Here is a 20,192-nt window from a genome sequence, read left to right as displayed (position 1 = left end):
GTATTATTCTGTCATTTTGATTATATTATTGTTATTAATTAAGTCTACCTTTCTTCTCAATTAATCACAACTAAAGTGTTTTTCGTAATAAGGTTTCGTCAAATCATTGAATTTAATTTAACTTAAAGTGTTGTTAAATTGAATCTCTGACAATGGAGAACTCAGGTAGCGTAAGCTAGTTTAAATTTTATCTACACACTTGTAGCCCTAATTTACACCTGAATTAACCAATTAACTTAAGATTATTAGTAAAAGACAATTATTGGGCCTACGGATTTGCACTCCTTAAAAAACTGTGTCGCTCTTGGTTTAGCTTCCTCTTACTGTAGCACTTTGCAGTATCTTTGTAGCTAGGCCTAGGCCTATTCGTAACTTATGCATGCGATTGAGTAGGTAATAACTGTAAGTTAATACGCTTGGGTACTTTTATAGCATACGTTTGGTACAACTTCTATTAAAAATGCATAGCCTACTTAAATACTGTGCAGGCTGTGTTACAAAACACCGGCAAGGTCTTTTTCTTGAGCTTTTGAACTAGAACTCTTGAAAAAAACGCTAGCAAACATAGGCTAGTTGGCTTGTTCACAAGCTCCATATTTGGATACTTTACTGTTCAAGGAAACATTCATTATAATCGATGATTTTTTTTAGTTACCTACGGTAGGTACTAGGCCTATATAAGTTAAAAATCGAATGGAGTTTGAATGAGTTTACTAATCGAAAAAATAGTTCTGTTCATAAAAAATAAAACTGGTTATAAGTTCCTCAAATTCTAATAAAAGATGTACAGTTAAGAAGTAATCACATTTTAAGCAAGGTACCTCATGACATCAGCAGAGTAGGCCTAACTTACTCTTATCCCCTACACCACGAACATTAATGGCTGCACATCGTATCGTTGCGGTAATGGTGTTCCCTCAAGAGAAGAGAGTGACGTATCACCCCTCACTCTTTCACAAAATAGGTTCTCATCGGTTTTTGACCTGGACCCCGAGACACTAGTGATGGAATTGGATCCAATTTATCTATAAAATGGGGTCATCAGTACTCTAGTTTCTAATGGGTTGAATGCATGGTGTTGGTCTGGAATAATCAATTCATCATACTAACATTATTGGTAATTAACATATAAGTAACTCGTAATAAGCTTTAACAGTACATACCTTTTGAGTACCTACCGATACCAAGAAACTGTACGAAGATAAGATGGTAAAATTTGTGCCGGAAAGAATTTGGAGTAGTGGGCCTACTAAAGCTAGCCTATGTTTACAACTTTGTGTAAACATTCCGGTTTGGTTTGGGGTATTTAATGAATGAAACTACGATAGGCCACCCTAGAAAAAAGCCTATTCTAAATTATTTTTCAACTCTGCTGCAAAAGTCAAATTGAAACCATCCTTAATTACTGTGAGTTAATTAACAAATTAGGCCTATTAGGTACTTCTATTATATGGAGCCCACATATTTTACAGTATGCTGCGACGGTTATGTTAGGTTGGGTTATCGTAACCATGTTTGTAGGACTTTCCTTGTTTTGTTATGAATTGAATTATACCAGATTCTGAGTCATAGCCTACTTTCTATTTTTATGATAACCTAACCTAATATAACTGCCACAGGGGATTTCTTGTTGGCAACTTTTAACACATTCTTTGCTGTATATATAGTTTTGCTTGTCTTCATCTTATCATTACAGATACCCCACTAACACCACCCGCACCAACTCATGTAAGGAAATCCGTAAGTGTGGACACTACCGTTAGTGTGGATGACCCAAATAACTCAGGTAGCTAATCAACAATTTTTGTAGATGTTAGAGGATAGACTATCCATAAGCTTGGAGGGATAGTAAATTATTAATTACTCATTATTGTAATTTTACCTAATGAATAAAATTATCACTTAACTTAAGGGATGGTACATTCACAATTCACCACCTTACACCTTTTGTCCGTAAAGAACTCCCTAGTTTTAAAAATACCTCACGATAGTATTAGTTTAAATGGACGAGTAATAATCCTTTGGTGCTGTAGAGTACGGTATTCTTTGTAAGTTTTAGTTTCGTACGTTGGCAATAAGTTTGGTAGGGTAGAGTGGGGGAATTGGGACCCGGGGGTAATTGGGAGCTATTTTATTTTTATTTTTAAATTTTGTATTATTTATTTTTTTAACAAAATTGTAAATACGTTAAAGTTTAGGCATTCTAAAGGGGTTTCATAAAAAATTATTGGATAATTGTAATCTTGTGTTTAATGTATAAAAAAAATAAAAAAATTAAGCCGTGTTTTTTTAGAATGTTAAACATATGGCAAAACTTCAGCGTGGTAGTATTTCGAGCTATTTTTTATATATTATATGAATTAATAATCATACCAAAATGTATTTTTTGACACATTTAAGGTTTAAGCAATAGTTTGTTAGGGCTTTAAAATTTTTAAAAAAATGATAAATTAATTTTATAAATTTTTTAAAAAATGGGTCCCAATTACCCCGGTGTGGGGAAATGGGACCCATATTTTTCTATCCCACATATAATTAATATTAATATTATAATTAATCACACATATAATTAATCAATAATTAAATGTGGCTGCAGTGGTGATTATCATGTATTATGTGTAAAAACAGAATTTTGAAGTAGGTCCCAATTACCCCAGCATGGAGTAATAGGGAACCAGTCTCATCGCGTGGTTACATCGGTTTGGAATCACAGATGTACAGAAAGGTGAAAAATTTATTTTACAACCACTTGATAAAAAAATAGGGCCTAAAAGAGTGAGCTAAGCCCATAATTGGCCTGTTTTAACTTATAATTGGACTGATAACAACCATTTATTAGTAATTCTTTCGGCTGAAAAAGCAAAATTCCGGAAAGTTTGCATATGACCAGAGAAGAAGTTCGACATAAAATATACTTGTAGTTTTTTTTTATTTAACTATACATGTCTTTAACAGTTTAAATCTATATTTTCTGGCTGTTATCTGCTCTGGTTAATATTTCCCATTTTATTTAGAAAAAAGTGTAATGTTTTGGAAAAAACAGTTTGAACCGTTCTAATGTCCTAAAAAAAAAAATTTTTTCAATAAAAGTATGTTGCATTTTGTTTATTATGTTTTCATTTTCAGAACCCTATTACCCCCACAAATTAATATTAGGTGCTTATGGGTTTATAAGCATAGGTCCCAATTACCCCATGTGGGGTAATTGGGTTCCAAATTAATATTTATTTTTTTTCATAGTAAAATGTATTTAAAAAAATGAAAAACAATGTGATAAGAAGACAAATTACAGTTCCAAATTAATATTTATTTTTTTTCATAGTAAAATGTATTTAAAAAAATGAAAAACAATGTGATAAGAAGACAAATTACAGTTGGAAACCTTGTGCAGGCTCATATTTTGATTTTTTCTGACAATAAAAATATAATTGAAAAAAATAAAAACATGGGTCCCAATTCCCCCACTCTACCCTACACTTTTTTGACCTTGAGCTTAGTTTTGGAAGTAAATAATAATAAAAAATAATGATGAGAATGAGTAAAAATCGCTTGGATATATGCAGGGCTACAAACGGTCCGCATATCGAGGTATACTAGTGTTAAAAAACTGTTATTTCATTACCTTTCATTAATTTTGGTCATTGTAATTTTTAGGCCTATATTGTACAATAAATAAATTTTAAAACTAGGGAGTTCTTTTTCGGACACCCTGTATACCGGTACATAATGGCTTTGCTTTTATAACAGACTAACGGCAAATGGGTAATTAACCCTAATAAGTTGATTGGGATGTTTGTGGTATGGTAATCTAATGCTTTGGTCGTTACTTATTACACTTCACCAAAATAACTTAACTAACATGCCTATTAAATAAAACTAGGCCTATTTCACCCACCACACATTGGTGAATGAACAAATTATATTTATTGGCACAAAAACGTACAGAGTATTACAGGATGTTTGTACAGTTGCTTTGTCTTGAATAAAATTGTCCTAATACAAGTCTTCTCTTCCCTTCTAGGTTAAATAGATTTAAAAAGTCAGACTATCCTATGTTTATAAATAGGATACTGATAAAATTCAACAGGTGAATGTAACAGACTCTGAGAGGGGAAATTCAATGGTGTAGGATTTACTGTATGAATATTAGTGGAAAAGAAAAGATCTAACCACACTACCAAAGTAATTACTAAATTACCAAAGTAATTAGTAATTACTGTGGTTGTCAAAATAGATGACAAGCTACATTGTCCATAAATGGTTTAAAAATATACGCACATAGATGGCGTCCCCCATCTCAATTGACGATGATAGTTAAAAGTAATACCTATCTACTATCACAAGCAATATAAAAAAAAATTAAATATTAGTAAAATTCAATTCAAAATTGTCTATGTGTAGACTAAAGACTATTTGCATGTTGGAATTTATATAATTATACATTCTCTGTGAATTATCACGGAGGATTAACTATTTGTTACTATTAACTACAGTTGACTTTCACAAAGATATTGTAAGCTTGGTTATTTACATTCCAGGTGGCGATGCTGGTAATCAAGAAGAAGAACAGAGCATTGAAGACCTCATAATCGACGTAGACTGTGAGGTAATTATTTAAAATACTCTTGCATACATGTTACTTTTTTAAACTAATTATCAATGTGTGTTTGTTTGGCTTGCATGAGAGGTAAACATTATAACTAACCACAAATAATTAATTTATTGTCAAAATAAGGACACAGCTATTGTTGTTTAAATCCTGCTGTTATTTTGTTCATGTTGCAGAGTCTATTATATTGTTATTTTTCTGCTAGTACTTATTGAAAAGCATTTTTTATGTCTCTTTCTTGTTAGTATTGTCTCCAGTTGTTTCATTACTTCACTACTGGTATTTAGTAACTAACAGAAATCTTGAACTTCCCTGTAAAAAGATTTTGAATCTTGATTCAACAGCATTTTTAACTCTTATCAATTTGTCCCTTAAGCCATGTTTAGGCCTACACGAAGCCAGTAGAGCAGGCAGGTTACTTGCTTGTTATGTATTTCAAGTTACCTTAGCCAAGTAACCTGCCCGCCAACTGGCCTCTTGTAAACGCGGCTTCAGTTGTACGGTACCTGTTTTTCATCAACTCTGCTTTGCCTATCATGTTGCGTGGTATTTATTGTGTGGCTATCATTCTTGTGGATGTTATTTTGTTCTTATTGCTTGGAATCTATTGTATTGTTATTTTGTTCTGCTAGATATTTATACACTATAATAGTGAATCATTTTTTGAGGCTATCTTTATTATGTCTTGTTCTTGAAATCTTGTTGTCTCCAGTTTTTTCATACTTATGTACTTTTTGTCACAAAGACATACTGTATTTTCCAGTAAAAATAGTGTATCCGTAAATAAAATAAATAAACAAAACAATGGATTATTACTTAAACACTAATGCATGATGCTAGGCGCTATAAATATTTTGTAGTAATAACAACATCAAAAACTATGTATAACACTTATCTTTATTCATTGTTATATTATTTATTGCTATTGGGTATTGAATTTATTGTTCGTTTTTTTTTCAAACCCAAATTCATCTATGTATTGGCTAAGCCGTTGACATGTATAAATAAATCTTAGAAGTGATATGAAACACATGTCCGACAAACCTTATTCATACAATTGAACACAGACATGCAAGTTCATAAATGGGGATACTTTTGTGCAAGAAGTAATTTGTTTTGATCTAATTTGACTACCAAGATATGGTTGCTGTTTTGATGCTAAAAAAGTCAAAATCTGTTTAATAGTTCGTAATAGGACTCAGCTATCCTTTATCATTGGGCTTTTATTGATCCTGGCTGAAGAATCAGCTGATCTTAGTCAGTAATTCAGTTGTCATCTCGTCCATTCAGCACTCATCGTTCTCAAAATACAAATCTTGATGTGTCGGCGTTGTATAAATATCTATTCAAAATAAAGAAGGAACAAATAAAAAAGTTTGTAGGCTAGTAAAATCATTTCTTCTCAATTGAAAAAAAGGTTTTGGTTCCCAACTGGACATGTTTAAACATTCAATACAGTCATAGTTTCTTTTTAATTATACTTTTTTCAGGAAGAAAAAAACATTGAAGATCTTAAAATTGAGGTAGATTGTGAGGTGAGTAGGACAATTGGTTTATAATACAAAGTGATTATATCGACTTGAAATAATACAGATTGCTTGGAGTTGCTAAATGGAACACACTAATTAATCTAACCATTTAACCTGGAAAACTTCCCCATCTTGTTCTTCCCAGCTAGGGTGCTTGTGGTATAAATGGTGTATTGTTCTTGAACTTGTGGAACTGTGGAGATGGAATTAAAGTTATTTAAGTGACTACTAAATAATAGTAGTTTTGCGAGTTGCGTACACTACTTTACCTACGACTGTGTTTTAATTACTAAAAATCACTACTAATAACTTCTAAGAGAGGTTATGTTTTCGTTTATAACCCCTCATTGCCACTGTCAGTGATGCAACAAAACATGGTACCAAACACTAATTGCACCACTCAACAATTGAATTGGCCTGAACAGCTGATTAGTTGAAGTTTGAATCATTACAATTTTACTTATTCTTCCAATCCTTGAACCTCATTGGTCCGTTACCCATGTTGCTATGAGTAAAGGTATGCTGTTATGAAAGTAAACAATGCTGTTATGTGAAACTTCAATTCTAAGAACTGAACTGAAACGGCTACTTTAAAAAACGGTGGTAGATAAAATATTTATTTGTAACAGATAGTTTACAGAACTGGTGTGCAAACTCATTATGGCATGCCATTACACAATATCTTGTCTTTTCCTGGAGCTCGAATGTGACGTTGGTGTATACTTTTATCAAACTAATTTCTCATCATACCTAAGATCAGTCATGTGACTGTATACTGATAAACAATGAGTCCTATTAAATAATTGTTTTTGGTTTTTACTTATTATCATGTTGCTTGATCCAGATGAAGCACTACTTTAACTTGGATTAGAGATTAGGCTGTATTGTAACTGGACCAATGTTTCTGCAAATCAAGTTTGATTTAAAAATAATTTTATATTATACTGTAAAGAATTGACATGTTGGTTATTGTGTTATTCAGTTTCGATCTCAACAGTGATTGAATTTGAGGACACGCTCCTTGCTGTTCAGTGTATTTTAAACTCCCAGGTCTGTCTGTGGTTCTTGATTGTCTTTTTAATACGTCCTCTATTAATTTGATGAATCTCTCGTTCAGTCACACCGCGATTAGGGGTCTCAATCCCGGGCCTTCAATCCAATCCCGGGATTATATAATATTATGATTTTTAACTTTTTAGCCATTTTAAATTAGCGAGAAGTCCCCTTGTTGAGTACTTAAATGTTTCAAACTTTGGCCAGTGTTACACTGCGCAATGTTTCCATTTTCTAAGTAAATAAATATTATCACACGGAACTTTCATTGCCCTTATTTCTTATTTACAGTGTATAAATGTTGATATGTCACTCTAGATTATAATAAATACATTTAAAAAAATCACGAGCAACCGCACTCGCACGTAAGCATTACGTCACGCTAATAGATAGATTAAAGATAGCTAAGAGAAAAAGATAAAATGGGAAGAATCACGAGTAGCTGCGTAAAATGTTATTTTGACTTACACCAATACTTAAATTTCCGATTGTAATGTTATGTTTGCTACACAAATTGCGTTGTTTACGTTTAATGTCAAAAGTAAAACTCAAAATAACTTATAGGCCTACTGTAATTAAGTTCTAAATAATGTAATAACAATTACAGAAAGTAAATCCAAATCGTCTAAAAACTTAAAACATATATTTAGGCCTACATTCGTTCGCCTATTTGAGTTTAATGATAGTTAAATTATCCAATCAAAAAAGATCATTACTTGTACCATTTCATATAATCGTCCTAAAAATAAAGAGTGTATTTGTTTCAAGTGTTATTGGACTATTTTTTATTGATTTTCCGTAAGTAAAAGTCCTAAAATTCACAAAAAAATCAATATAAACATAGGTTTTGCAATCCCGTTAATCCCGGGATTAAAAGACACTTGTCCCGGGATTTCTAGGTATCAAAAATCTGCTGAGATCCCGGGATCCCTTAACCGCGATGCACATTCAAAATACCGCTTATTTCAGTGACCGCTTTACTGCTTCAAACAAGACTGTTTAACAACAGCGGGTCGCCAAAATGTTATCCCCCTGGAATTTTACACCTGGATTTTTAACCCCCCCCCTGAATTTTACCCCCTGGCATGAAATGAAAATCATTGAGAATGATTAATTTTCTTCTTTCAGTTTTAACTTAGGCCTAATAGTAAACATTTTATCATGAAGTAGCCTATGTTTTATTAATTTTTATTTTCGGGTTTGGGGCCAACTGTTGGTTAATATGTATATAAAATGTTTACTATTAAATTAAAACTAAAAGAAGAAAATTAACCATTCTCACTAATTTCTATATCTGGCCAGGGGGTAAAATTCCAGCCCGTACACTCGTATTTGATGTGTTCTGATTAAATCTACAACCGTAAAATTTGTTTAATTCCACCTTTTATCTATTGAACTGATGTTGTGCAACTCAAAGGTTCGCGGCCGGAATTTTACCCACTGGTTTGTGACGTCAGTTTTGCCCAGAGGGTGAAATTCCAGGGCAATAGATTCCGCTTCCCCACGACAGCAGTCAGCCTACACCATGGAAAAATTGTGAAAATTTTAAAGATTATCTCTGAACTCCTTCAACCCTCTGCTCATTTTCAACGCCCAAACACTTTACACCATTTATGTCAGTCAAGTATCAATGTAGCTTCATTTTGGTGGACAACTGAGACCCCAGATATCTAATCGCAGATTCGATTTATACTTTATGGTTATGTCAATTTTTTTCACAAGGTTCATCTACTATGAAGAGACTAAACGTCCCATAGAGGTGTGAATTGACTAGAATTGTAGGGGATGAAGTAAGGAACTCTCATATTTTATGTATTAAAAAAATGTTCTTGGAGGCAATAATAAATAAAAATATTGTATTACTAAACCAAAACTGCTTAAACATTTAAATCAAATTAATATTAAAAACATAAATTTTCAAGTTAGAAACATAGGCCTACCTAAAATATGCTTGTAATTAAAATAATAAATTTTATGAATTTCCTGATGAGAGACATTTCAGTATTTCATTTAAGGGAATTTCAATAGTAGTTGTTTCATTTGAATAGTAACACTTTGATTTTTTTTATGCAGGAACTCGATCTCAACCACAGAAGAATCCAAAAGCTTGAGGATTTGGAACCTCTCAGGTGTATAGAACGTCTGTACCTTCGCTGGAATCTGATAAAAAAGATTGAGAATCTGTCCACATTGACTACTCTGAAAGAATTGGAACTTTACGACAATCAAATCACCTGCATAGAGAATCTTGACACCTTGGTAAATCTGGAGTAAGTTTGTTTATTAGACACTAATTGTAAGAAATTATCATTATAATTAGTAAACGTTCCATCCTTAAGATTTCGACAGTTGGTCGCCAGATTGTAAACTTTACACTTATATTTTTATTTGTTTTTGTACTATTTAATTTCATTAATAAATTGCAAATGTTTTATGATTTGAGTGTACTGCTACACACACAAGACAATAGAGTGCTCTCACTAATGGTCGTTGTGCCTATGTATTAGTGATTGTAGTAGATGGAGAGCAGTATGTTTAGGTAAATTTTTCATTTGCTGATTTTTTTTGTTACTACAATACAATTTTGAGTGAGAAAGAACCTAGACTTTCCCAAGATCAACACATTTACTCGGCCATAGCTGTTATGCTACTATCATGACATGTTGACGTTGTACAGCACAACATTGTAAAAACTAGTTTTTTGCAATGGTTAAACGTTTTATGAACAATGAACATAGCCATTTTTAACCCAAGAAAATCTTTGATAAAAAAACACTAGACAGCCAAACAACTCAGGTTAATAACTCAGTGATATGAGTTGTGCTACAAACTTAGCCTTGCTGGACACAAATTTCTGACTATGCATCCTGGGTAGCCTTTTGTCAAGGTTATCAAAAAATAAAATATTTGTTCACTGGGAATTGACATGCAAGGTTCAGCTAATTAGGTCACAATCACAGTATAAAAGTAGGGATGGACATGGAAAGTATTGTACTTTCAGTTTGGGATAGGACACGATTTATATTTCTTTCCTGATTTTTTGGATGGGATCAGAATTTCCTCTTCTAGGCTACAAGGAAAAATTTAATTTGTTAAAATTTGGAAAAATTTCTTGTGGCAATAATGATAATGAAAATCAATTCTCAGTCTTTATTTCTGTGTACTATTCTATGTCATCATGACTTTATAAATCCATGATCACAGGGACATCATCGCCACCCACCATGGCAGAAAAATCGTGAACAAATCACTGGTCACAGCGAATTTGTGAACATTACCTGTAATCGTGGGGGATAACATTATCTCCTAATATGGCTACAAAATCTTATACATCTCCCTTAATCACGGGGACACCATCTTCTCCTACAATAGTGGTGATACCCTTGACGTCCCCTATCATTGCAAAGACATAAATGTAATCCCCTCCAAAAATCTGAAATATATTTTTTACTAACTTTGTCCGTTTCTAAAATTTGTAGTCTTATGGAAGTCTTATACTCATAAGGTCTTAGTTTATGACGAATGTTTAAAAATTTGTGTAGTACATTGAAAACATTACACATTGATAAATGGATACATCATGATCAATAACAAATAATCTAAAAATACCAAAACACATCTTAGATCATTAATGGTCCTTGGTAATTGGTCATAATTGTTAGTTATCACATTATGTTCTGTTTCAGGATTCTAGACTTGTCTTTCAATAGGATCAAAGAAATAACTGGACTAGAACAATTACAGAAGTTAGAAAAGCTTTATCTCTGCTCAAATAAAATTTCCAAAATAGAAAATGTAAATCACTTGAAAAACTTGAACCTGCTGGAGCTTGGAGATAATAAGATAAGGGTGAGTAAACTTGTGGTTTTTAAGTTTCTTTTAAAAAGCACTTAAAATTGTAACTGATTATTTTAAATCCAAGCATTGGCTTTAAATCTAAAATTAAAATAAATAACATTATAAAATTAAGAAACATTAGGACATGATTAAAAATAGAAAAAAATAGTTTTAAAATAACTTAAAACTGTTACTGTTGCTTTCCAATTGTTACTGCTGTAAGTTTTATTTTGGATCTAAAATGTATTTTATTTTTTCAGGTTGTTGAAAATCTAGAAGGTCTTGATAACCTGGAAAAACTTTACCTAGGAAAGAACAAAATCACAAAAATTGAAAATATACATACTCTAACAAAATTAACGTGTGTTAGTTTTCAGGTAAGTTGTGTTATAGTTGTAACTAGCAGTGTGCCCGTTCTAAGGACGGGGATTTTTTACAGTAGTTAGTTGAAACATTATTATAATCAGAACAGCAGGTTGTTTGCATATCAAGTTGGGCTTTTTTCAGATATTCAGGCAAAACTAACATACACATAACTAAATACAAAAAAATGGAACATCGGTGGATGTCACCACGGTGTATTTAAACGTTATTAAAGACAAATTAGAGGAACTACGAGATAAGGCTAGAAACAGGAATGGCTTACCAACAATGGACACTTCACCTACCCCTGCCCGTCCTCCTCCAAGTTCAGCTGATCCGGCAGTCGTGGTTAGGCGTTTGACCCGTGTGTGGGAACGAAATTGTGTTTTCCAACCGTTAGGAAGCGGAATGTTTCTCGTGAATGTTGAATATTAAGGGAAATATGGAGCTTGAAAGTAGTAAATTTGTCATATTTTGGTACCAATTCACAGGGGGAATGGGTAATGCAATTCTCACCAAAATTAGCGTCCAGGTGTGAAAGAATAAGATAATAATCGTTAGCTATTTAAAATTAAAATTTTTTAACTTTTACAATTTATTTTTTTCTATAAAATTAAAAAATATTTAAAAGTTTTTTTAATAATTTAAAAATAGCTGATTGTCTTTGGGTAAAATTCATCTATATGATGGATTTTTTTATGCGATATGTTAACTTGTTTGGGCTGTGAATTCGTACCTTTGATGCCTTGGCGCTGGCAGCGCACTACCCGTTGAGAGTGTCTACACTCACACCAGGGCTATAAAATACATTAACATTATGTAATTATTAACATCATGTAACATTAACAGAATACATGTATCATTATATTCTATAGCCCCTAAAAAAGCCCCGTTATATTCTATAAAAATAATAAAAAATTTAAAAAGTTAAAAAATTTTAATTTTAAATAGCTAGTGATCATTATCTTATTTTTTCACACATGAACGCCAATTTTGGTGAGAGTCACATTACCCATTCCCCCTGTGAATTGGTACCAAAATATAACAAATTGACTACTTTCAAGCTCCATATCTCCCTTAATATTCAACATAAAAAATTTTTCTCATATATCTCTAACTTTTAGTATAATTGAACAATAACAAAAAATCTTAGATCAAATTTTTGACCAAACACCCTTAAAGATTATGTATGCAAATTTTTTGTTAATAGATTTAAACAGTACACCACCCTGTTGAGCATATTTTGCTCCCAGGATTATGCCATATTGCGCAAACTGGTTTAATTATAAAACATTGATCCCGAATTTAGGTTCTGTTGAGGAAAAGCTTGTATTGGTCACAGGGCTAAAGCTGTCGAGTTCAAAAACCAATTAGTGAACTTGCTGAGACAATTAACAGTGTCAATGAGTTGTTTCCAATAATGCCAATCAAGTTGACATGGGTTTAATTAAATTGTCCCCAATTCACTTTGTATTTACCTTCAATCTTAAATCCATACAAATTTATCTTCAATATACGTCGCTAATCTATTGCAAATAATACTTACAAGTTTATATTGTTTTCCTCACTCTTCTTGTCATAGTTTGCAATAAAGCTACAGAGAATTTGTATGCTAGGCTTGTCCTATATTTATATTCACATTAGAATAACACAAAAATGTCTTATCAAAAATGAGAAAAGAAGAAAAATAATACACATGTAGATAATTTGAATACCATAAACCTCAATCTTATAGGTACTTACTTACTTACTCTTACTCCCATGGCCATTTGTACTTGGCCTCACCTACACACTGCTCTCATGATGTGTCTGTTTACATCTGTGGTGTTTTTTACATTTTTGTAAGAAAATGGTCCAAAATCGTTGTCTTACTATTTGTCACTATTTAATGTCGAACTTTGTTAGCATTGTTATTGTTAATTGATGAAAAATGCTAACGGGGTCAAAAAGCAATCCCTCTCTGGTTTGAACCCTTGGATATGAAGGCGAACACTACGACCACCTGGCTACCGAGAAAATTGCAGTGTAAAAATAGTGTACATCAATCAAATAAGAATATGCATATTTTTGCAGGCCAATAGGCTGACAGAGATCAGCGGATTGGACAAGCTCACTGAACTGGAAGAACTTTACCTATCAGAGAATGGAATCACAAAGATCGAGAACTTGGAGAACAACACCAAACTGACCACACTGGACTTGGCGCAGAACAAAATCACGTCAGTTGAGAACATCAGCCATCTTGAGTTACTAGAGGAGTTCTGGGTGCGTATTACACGTTGATAAGAAATTGTTACAAAATTAATTTATTCACTTTTTCATTTTCAATTTCATAAATTGGAAGAAGCAACTGTGGAAAAGTGATTTAAAATAGTATATTTTGTACCTAGGGCCGAAAATGAGGTTTTGCCGGCTCGATTCGAGATGAAGTCGAGAACTTAAATCGATCGAGAGCTGCAAAACCATTTCGGTCCGTGGTGCAAACACGCTATTTTTCACCACACTATACCCTATTACTACTATTTACCACTTTAATAATGCACACTGATAGTCAACACAACTACAACTTTAAGATTATGTGAAGAAATAATTTGATGAATCAATAACACAATTCTATTGCAATGCTATGGATTTTGATTGTGTATTTAAAATGCATTCATGTTTTAAGTAAGTAAGCGGACAGCTGATTTTGCGGCCCCGGGCTGTAAAAACCTGCTCGGTCCCCAAATTACGATGACAGCTGGCATGGCCAGCAAAACGTAACTTTAAGCCACTAATTAACGTATGTAATACAGCCAAAAACATTGTAGTGTGGTGAAAAAAAGATTTATTTACCAAAATAATTGAAATTGAATAAAGCATTATTTTATACACTCTCATGATTTACTTAGCTACCAACTGGTTGTTTCTGAAATTCAAGGAATTCTACTTATTATAACCCATAAAGTATGCATATTACAAATCATTCTTTGCAAGAAAAGTTACTGAGAGTCAACTTGAGGTAAAAAGGACTATGCTAAGTGTTTTGACTAGGCTACGTGTTTGGAGGGTTTTTTGCATATGAGAGGAAAAAGAAAAGATAGTTATGGTAGATAGGGTTTTTAAGTTAAGATATAGATATTTAGGTTACTTGAAAACGGGATGAGTTTCCTTACCTTCCGAAATATAGGGTATTCAAAACACTTTGTTGAAAAAGTCCATTTTACCTAAAATTATAATAGTTGTCCATCCCAATTAGAAACTTAAAAAATTAGAAATAGAAAATTAAAAACACAACTTTAATGCACAGGACCTAGTATACACTGTAGTCAATACAAACTCGGTATTAACAAAGGTTCAAATACCTGCTATTAAACAATCCAACGTTGTTGTAAACACAACTAGTATCATCATCAGGCTGTACAAGGACGGTTCTCTTTCTTCATACGAAGAGCGTCATATTGTTCACACGAAAATAATTAAATAGACATTTAAACACGAGACAAATGTCTCGTATTTGTGTTATTTCATTCGTGTGACGAGACAAATGTCTCGTATTCGTGTGTTAATGCATCCGTGTGACGAGACAAATGTCTCGTATTCGTGTCCGTGTCGTGTTTAAATGTCTATTTTATATTTTTGTGTAAACAATATGATGCTCTTCATACGAAGAAAGAAAACCGTCCTTGTACAGCCCGATGATGGTGCCACACAGGCACCAAAACTAGTTGTGCTTACAACAACTTTGGATTGCTTGATAGCAGGTATTTGAACCTTTTTTAATATTATTTGGCAATCCGGAGGCTAACACCTACAATGAAACAAACTCAGTATTTGATTGCTATTTTTTTTCTATTTTGTTCTGACAGTATTTATAACTACAGATGTATGAGTTGAAAAAGCTCAAAACGGTATTTTTCTCTTCAACTTATTCCTCCACTAGTTTAAAATGCTGTCAGTGACAGTGGGATATTCTTATGTTTTGAGTGTGTTCAGTTTTTTGTTCATCGTGTCGGATTGGACTTCTGTTATTGTTTATAATGTTGTATGACAAGTTTGGTGGATGTTTCAGCTCAACGACAACAACGTGACTGATTGGAACTCTTTGGACGTCTTGGCTAACAACAAGAAGCTGGTGACCGTGTATCTGGACCACAACCCCATCAGTAAGGACACCAACTACAGGCGGAAGCTGAAACTGATAATCCCGTGGATTACGCAGATAGACGCAACCCTAGCTAGGTATGTTTCTTACTCTGCATAGTAGAGGTGTGCGAGCGTGAGGTTTTCAATCCAGCCAATACGAGCCTAGCTTTTTAAAAAAAAAAATCACTTGGTCAGTATAGGTCTTTTATGCTTAAAGCATTTAGAACCGGAGATCTTTTAGCAATGATATATTTTTTTTCAGATAAGTCCTCTTCAGATACATGCTGGTTCTTCTACAATGCAGTGAAACCCAAGGGCTGCAGACTGCACTTAAAGACCAAGTCACTTACAACTCCATTGTATGCTGCAAACCATCTGGTTCTACAATTAGTTGCTAAAGACATTGACATTTTTGTTAAAGGTTTTTAAAGTTATGTTATTCGCGCAAGTTAAAACAGTATTTAGACAATGAGACATTTTTCCAAATGTTAAGTTGAGGTACCATATTTATTTATAATAAACTTGAGAATGATAAGGTTAAGTGAATTTGTATATCTTGTGAATACTGTATTAGATTGTATTTATGGATCAGCAAATGTTAACTACTTAATATTATTGTATGTAAAACTTAACCTGTTGCAGTTGTAACTTGCACAAGTGTATGAATGTTAATCAGTTAAAGAGTTAAAACTGTCGTTAGACTGGTCAAACTGGACGGATATTTCTTAATTTTTTAACAGGTTAAAATAAGTTTAGCCTACGGCTTTTTTATTCTTACATTTGCTTGTCCACATAGGCCTGTGCCTGGAATTATAACAAGCGAAGCAAGGAACGAGCTCGTCTCGGTAGAACCAGTGCAAGCTTTGGTCAGGGCTAGATCCCAAAAATCAATGCATTTTATCTACGTGACAATGCCATGACCCTCTAGGTATAGCTTGAAGTAATGTGCAGGGTGTCTAGTAGTCGGGAAAATCGGGAAAGTCGGGAATTAGTCTTGAATTTCAAAATGGTCTTGAAAGTCGGGATTTAGCCTTAAATTTGATTTCAAAGTCGGGAATTTTCGTGATTTTGCCGCGATCGTCGTCTTGCGTTTACGTGACTGAAAAAGCCAATGATGATGTCTACACGGCCTCGGGAAATGTTCACGATTTTGCCGCAATAGTTGACGACGACGATGACGTTTCCGTGACCGCGGGAGATGACGTTTCCGTGACCGCGGGAGACGACGATGACGTTTCCGTGACCGCTGGAGACGACGATGATTTCTGCTCGGCCGCGGGAAATGTTCATGATTTTGTCACGATCGCGGACGACGACGATGACGTTTCCGTGACCGCGGGAGACGACGATAATGTCTACACGGCCGCGGGAAATGTTCATGATTTTTCCGCGATCGCGGACGACAACGATGACGTTTCCGTGACCGCGGGAGACAACGATGATATCTGCTCGGCCGCGGGAAATGTTCATGATTTTGCCGTGATCGCGGACGATGACGATAACATTTCCGTGACCGCTGGAGATGACGGTGATGTCTAAACAGCCGCGGAAAATGTTCATGATTTTGTCACGATCGCGGACGATGACGATGACGTTTCCGTGACCGCGGGAGACGACGATGATGTCTACACGGCCGCGGGAAATGTTCATGATTTTGCCGCGATCGTGGACGACGACGATGACGTTTCCGTGACCGCGGGAGATGACGATGATGTTTCCGTGACCGCGGGAGACGACGATGATTTCTGCTCGGCCGCGGGAAATGTTCATGATTTTGTCACGATCGCGGACGACGACGATGACGTTTCCGTGACCGCGGGAGACGACGATAATGTCTACACGGCCGCGGGAAATGTTCATGATTTTGCCGCGATCGCGGACGACAACGATGACGTTTCCGTGACCGCGGGAGACAACGATGATATCTGCTCGGCCGCGGGAAATGTTCATGATTTTGCCGTGATCGCGGACGATGACGATAACATTTCCGTGACCGCTGGAGATGACGGTGATGTCTAAACAGCCGCGGAAAATGTTCATGATTTTGTCACGATCGCGGACGATGACGATGACGTTTCCGTGACCGCGGGAGATAACGATGACGTTTCCGTGACCGCGGGAGACGACGATGATGTCTACACGGCCGCGGGAAATGTTCATGATTTTGCCGCGATCGTGGACGACGACGATGACGTTTCCGTGACCGCGGGAGATGACGATGATGTTTCCGTGACCGCGGGAGACGACGATGATATCTGCTCGGCTGCGGGAAATGTTCATGAGTTTGTCGCGATCGCGGACGACGACGATGACGTTTCCGTGACCGCGGGAGATGACGTTTCCGTGACCGCGGGAGACGACGATGACGTTTCCGTGACCGTGGGAGACGACGATGATGTCTACACGGCCGCGGGAAATGTTCATGATTTTGCCGCGACCGCGGACGATGACGATGACGTTTCTGAGACAGCGGGAGACGACGATGATGTCATTGATGTCTACAAGGCCGTGGGAAATGTTCATGATTTTGCCCTAATCGCGGACGACGACGATCACGTTGCTGTAACCGCTGCAGTCAATGATGATGTCTAAACGTACGGTACATGGAAGATTTCATGAAAAAAAAACAAATTTGCTAGTTAGAATTTTTTATTGCTGCATTATTTCTTTACTTGAAAACACCACATTATCATAATACTACTTTATGGCAAAGACAGGGGTTGGTGTAGTATTATTCAGAAAATTTGGTTAAGCTATAAAAATTGGTATCAGTATCAAGAATCGAGAATCGATACATTTTGGTATCAACACGCACTAATTGTTGAAAAAACTAGTCTTGAAAAATCTGGAATTAGTCTTGAAAAGTCTGGAATTAGTCTTGAATTTTATAATGGAAATAAACTAGACACCCTGAATGTGTAAAACAGTTCTGGGCTAGAGCTAGCATCCTAAAAAGTAAAGTTGGAGGGGGGGGGATGAGCTGGTACAGTATAAGATTGGAATGACGCCTCTGGGACGCGGACCCACAAGATTGCTGTCTCCACCACTGAGCCGCTAACCGCCATATTTATTCAATTGAATTACATATAGTGGCATGTCTGATTTTTAAAACTAAATATGTACCACTAAAACCTGATTATTTTATTATACTGCAAGTTTAATTTCATTTTACAAAATTGTAGATACAATCTGACAATCAAATCTCTAATTTTAGTATAATGCACCAAAATATGTTAAAACCATGTTTTTTTTATTGATTCTTGAAATTAAGGAAAATTTTGACAAGTCAAGATATTATATGATTTGTTTTCAAATTGTATGAAGTTTAATCACATGATTATAGACTGTGCATTTGTGATTCTCTATTTATTTCAATACCTTAAAATCTTTTCTGCCATATTGCAGCAAAAACAGCCATATTTAATAGATGCCTTCCAGGTCTATAGTAGTACTTTTACCCCCTAGGGATCAAAAAACCTTATTAGTCCCTAGGGCTTGATAATAGCAATCATAATTATTTATCGATTTATTTAATCAGTTGCAGTTTATTGTTGCATTCTTGACAATATATTGATACAGTAGAGAGTCGAAAATCTGAACGTCAAAAATCTGAACCGCTCCTGAGCATTTAAAAAAATTGAATTACACATTAGCATAGAACTAGTACATTGCTAGAATTAGTAGCATAGAGACAACAGATGTTTTACAATTTCGCGAGCCAAACAGTCGGCACCTGGCAGGGAAATGAGTGAACATGCCGAGCCAGTCTGTTTTGTTCGTTTCCAATGTATAAGCTCTACAGTTATATAACAAAAATACCTAAGTACAAAAATCATTATTTTTATTTCATTGACTGTATCCTAGAACTGTATTTTTAATACTGTAGGCCTAAGTATGTGTCTATTAGGCATTTCTAGGCTATGTTTGAAAATCCGAACAAATCGGTAATCTGAACTACCTACGGTCCCAATTGGTTCGGATTTTTGACTCTCTACTGTAGTATAATTTACACTATCAATCAATCGATCAATTTTCTTTATTGAGATTTCTTTAAGAAATACAATACTGTCATATTCATGGATTGTTATTTGAATTTTCATCTTGCTTGATAATTTTGATCAAAGAATTCAATCATAATAGACTAAATGATTGAATCATTTACCAATTAGCTGCTTGTTTGCATTAGCAAAATTTAAAACACAGAAGTCGTTTTGAGATGTTATCTTTACATGAAAAGTATTTTAGTTTTCTAACTTAGTTTGTTAAATAATATTGCAATATGACAAAAAATATAGTTAATCATACAGGCACCGGTTCTTTTCAACGCTCACTCATTTTCTGACCAAGACTTTGTGAAACTTGAGCTGGAGTCAAAAAGAGTCACTTTATGCCCTAGTGATGAAATACACTATTTCTTAATTGTTAATTAATGTGTATGATATTTCATGTTTAAACATGATTTTGTTAACCTTAGTAGAGGAATCCTACTCTACAAAATAAATTGCATTAACATAGCACAGAACTGAATATCTTTTAGTTAGACTGTAGAAATAATAATATTATGGTGCACACAAACAATAATTGTTAGTAAATATTTTGAATAAATCCCCTTTCTTACCACCAAAACGGTTTTATCTAGAGATTTATCCTATTATATTTTTGTACATTTATCAATG

The 20,192-nt window shown here is 34.5% G+C and overlaps 1 protein-coding gene across 4 annotated transcripts; it reads left to right on the top strand.

Moving 5' to 3' along the window:
* LOC128990000 (protein phosphatase 1 regulatory subunit 7-like) lies at nucleotides 1-19,375 on the top strand. Of its 4 annotated transcripts, XM_054412200.1 has the most exons (10): nucleotides 1-165; nucleotides 1,697-1,786; nucleotides 4,539-4,606; nucleotides 6,100-6,144; nucleotides 9,265-9,461; nucleotides 10,878-11,040; nucleotides 11,289-11,405; nucleotides 13,465-13,656; nucleotides 15,443-15,612; nucleotides 15,779-19,375. In XM_054412200.1, exons 1-10 carry the CDS (start codon nucleotides 153-155, stop codon nucleotides 15,780-15,782), a joined length of 1,059 nt encoding a protein of 352 aa, XP_054268175.1. In that variant the 5' UTR covers nucleotides 1-152; the 3' UTR covers nucleotides 15,783-19,375. The 4 variants fall into 4 exon arrangements, with proteins under 4 accessions (XP_054268175.1, XP_054268177.1, XP_054268176.1 ...); XM_054412202.1 differs by lacking the exon at nucleotides 1,697-1,786; XM_054412201.1 differs by lacking the exon at nucleotides 6,100-6,144.
* The last annotated feature ends 817 nt before the right edge of the window (nucleotides 19,376-20,192 follow it).

Source organism: Macrosteles quadrilineatus, unplaced genomic scaffold (genome assembly GCF_028750875.1).
Source record: "Macrosteles quadrilineatus isolate MER2022 unplaced genomic scaffold, UCM_ALF_1.0 Scaffold_3__2_contigs__length_128488019, whole genome shotgun sequence".
In the NCBI taxonomy this organism is placed as follows: domain Eukaryota; kingdom Metazoa; phylum Arthropoda; class Insecta; order Hemiptera; family Cicadellidae; genus Macrosteles; species Macrosteles quadrilineatus.
The sequence above is the reverse complement of the archived record's forward strand: the minus strand, read 5'-3'. Positions and strand labels throughout refer to the sequence as shown.

What these genes read in the sequence shown, in the direction of transcription:
- LOC128990000 (XM_054412200.1), top strand. An exon ending in GGATGACCCAAATAACTCAG is followed by an intron (nt 1,787 to 4,538) that starts GTAGCTAATCAA and finishes TTTACATTCCAG; the next exon opens with GTGGCGATGCTGGTAATCAA. An exon ending in AGTTACTAGAGGAGTTCTGG is followed by an intron (nt 13,657 to 15,442) that starts GTGCGTATTACA and finishes TGGATGTTTCAG; the next exon opens with CTCAACGACAACAACGTGAC.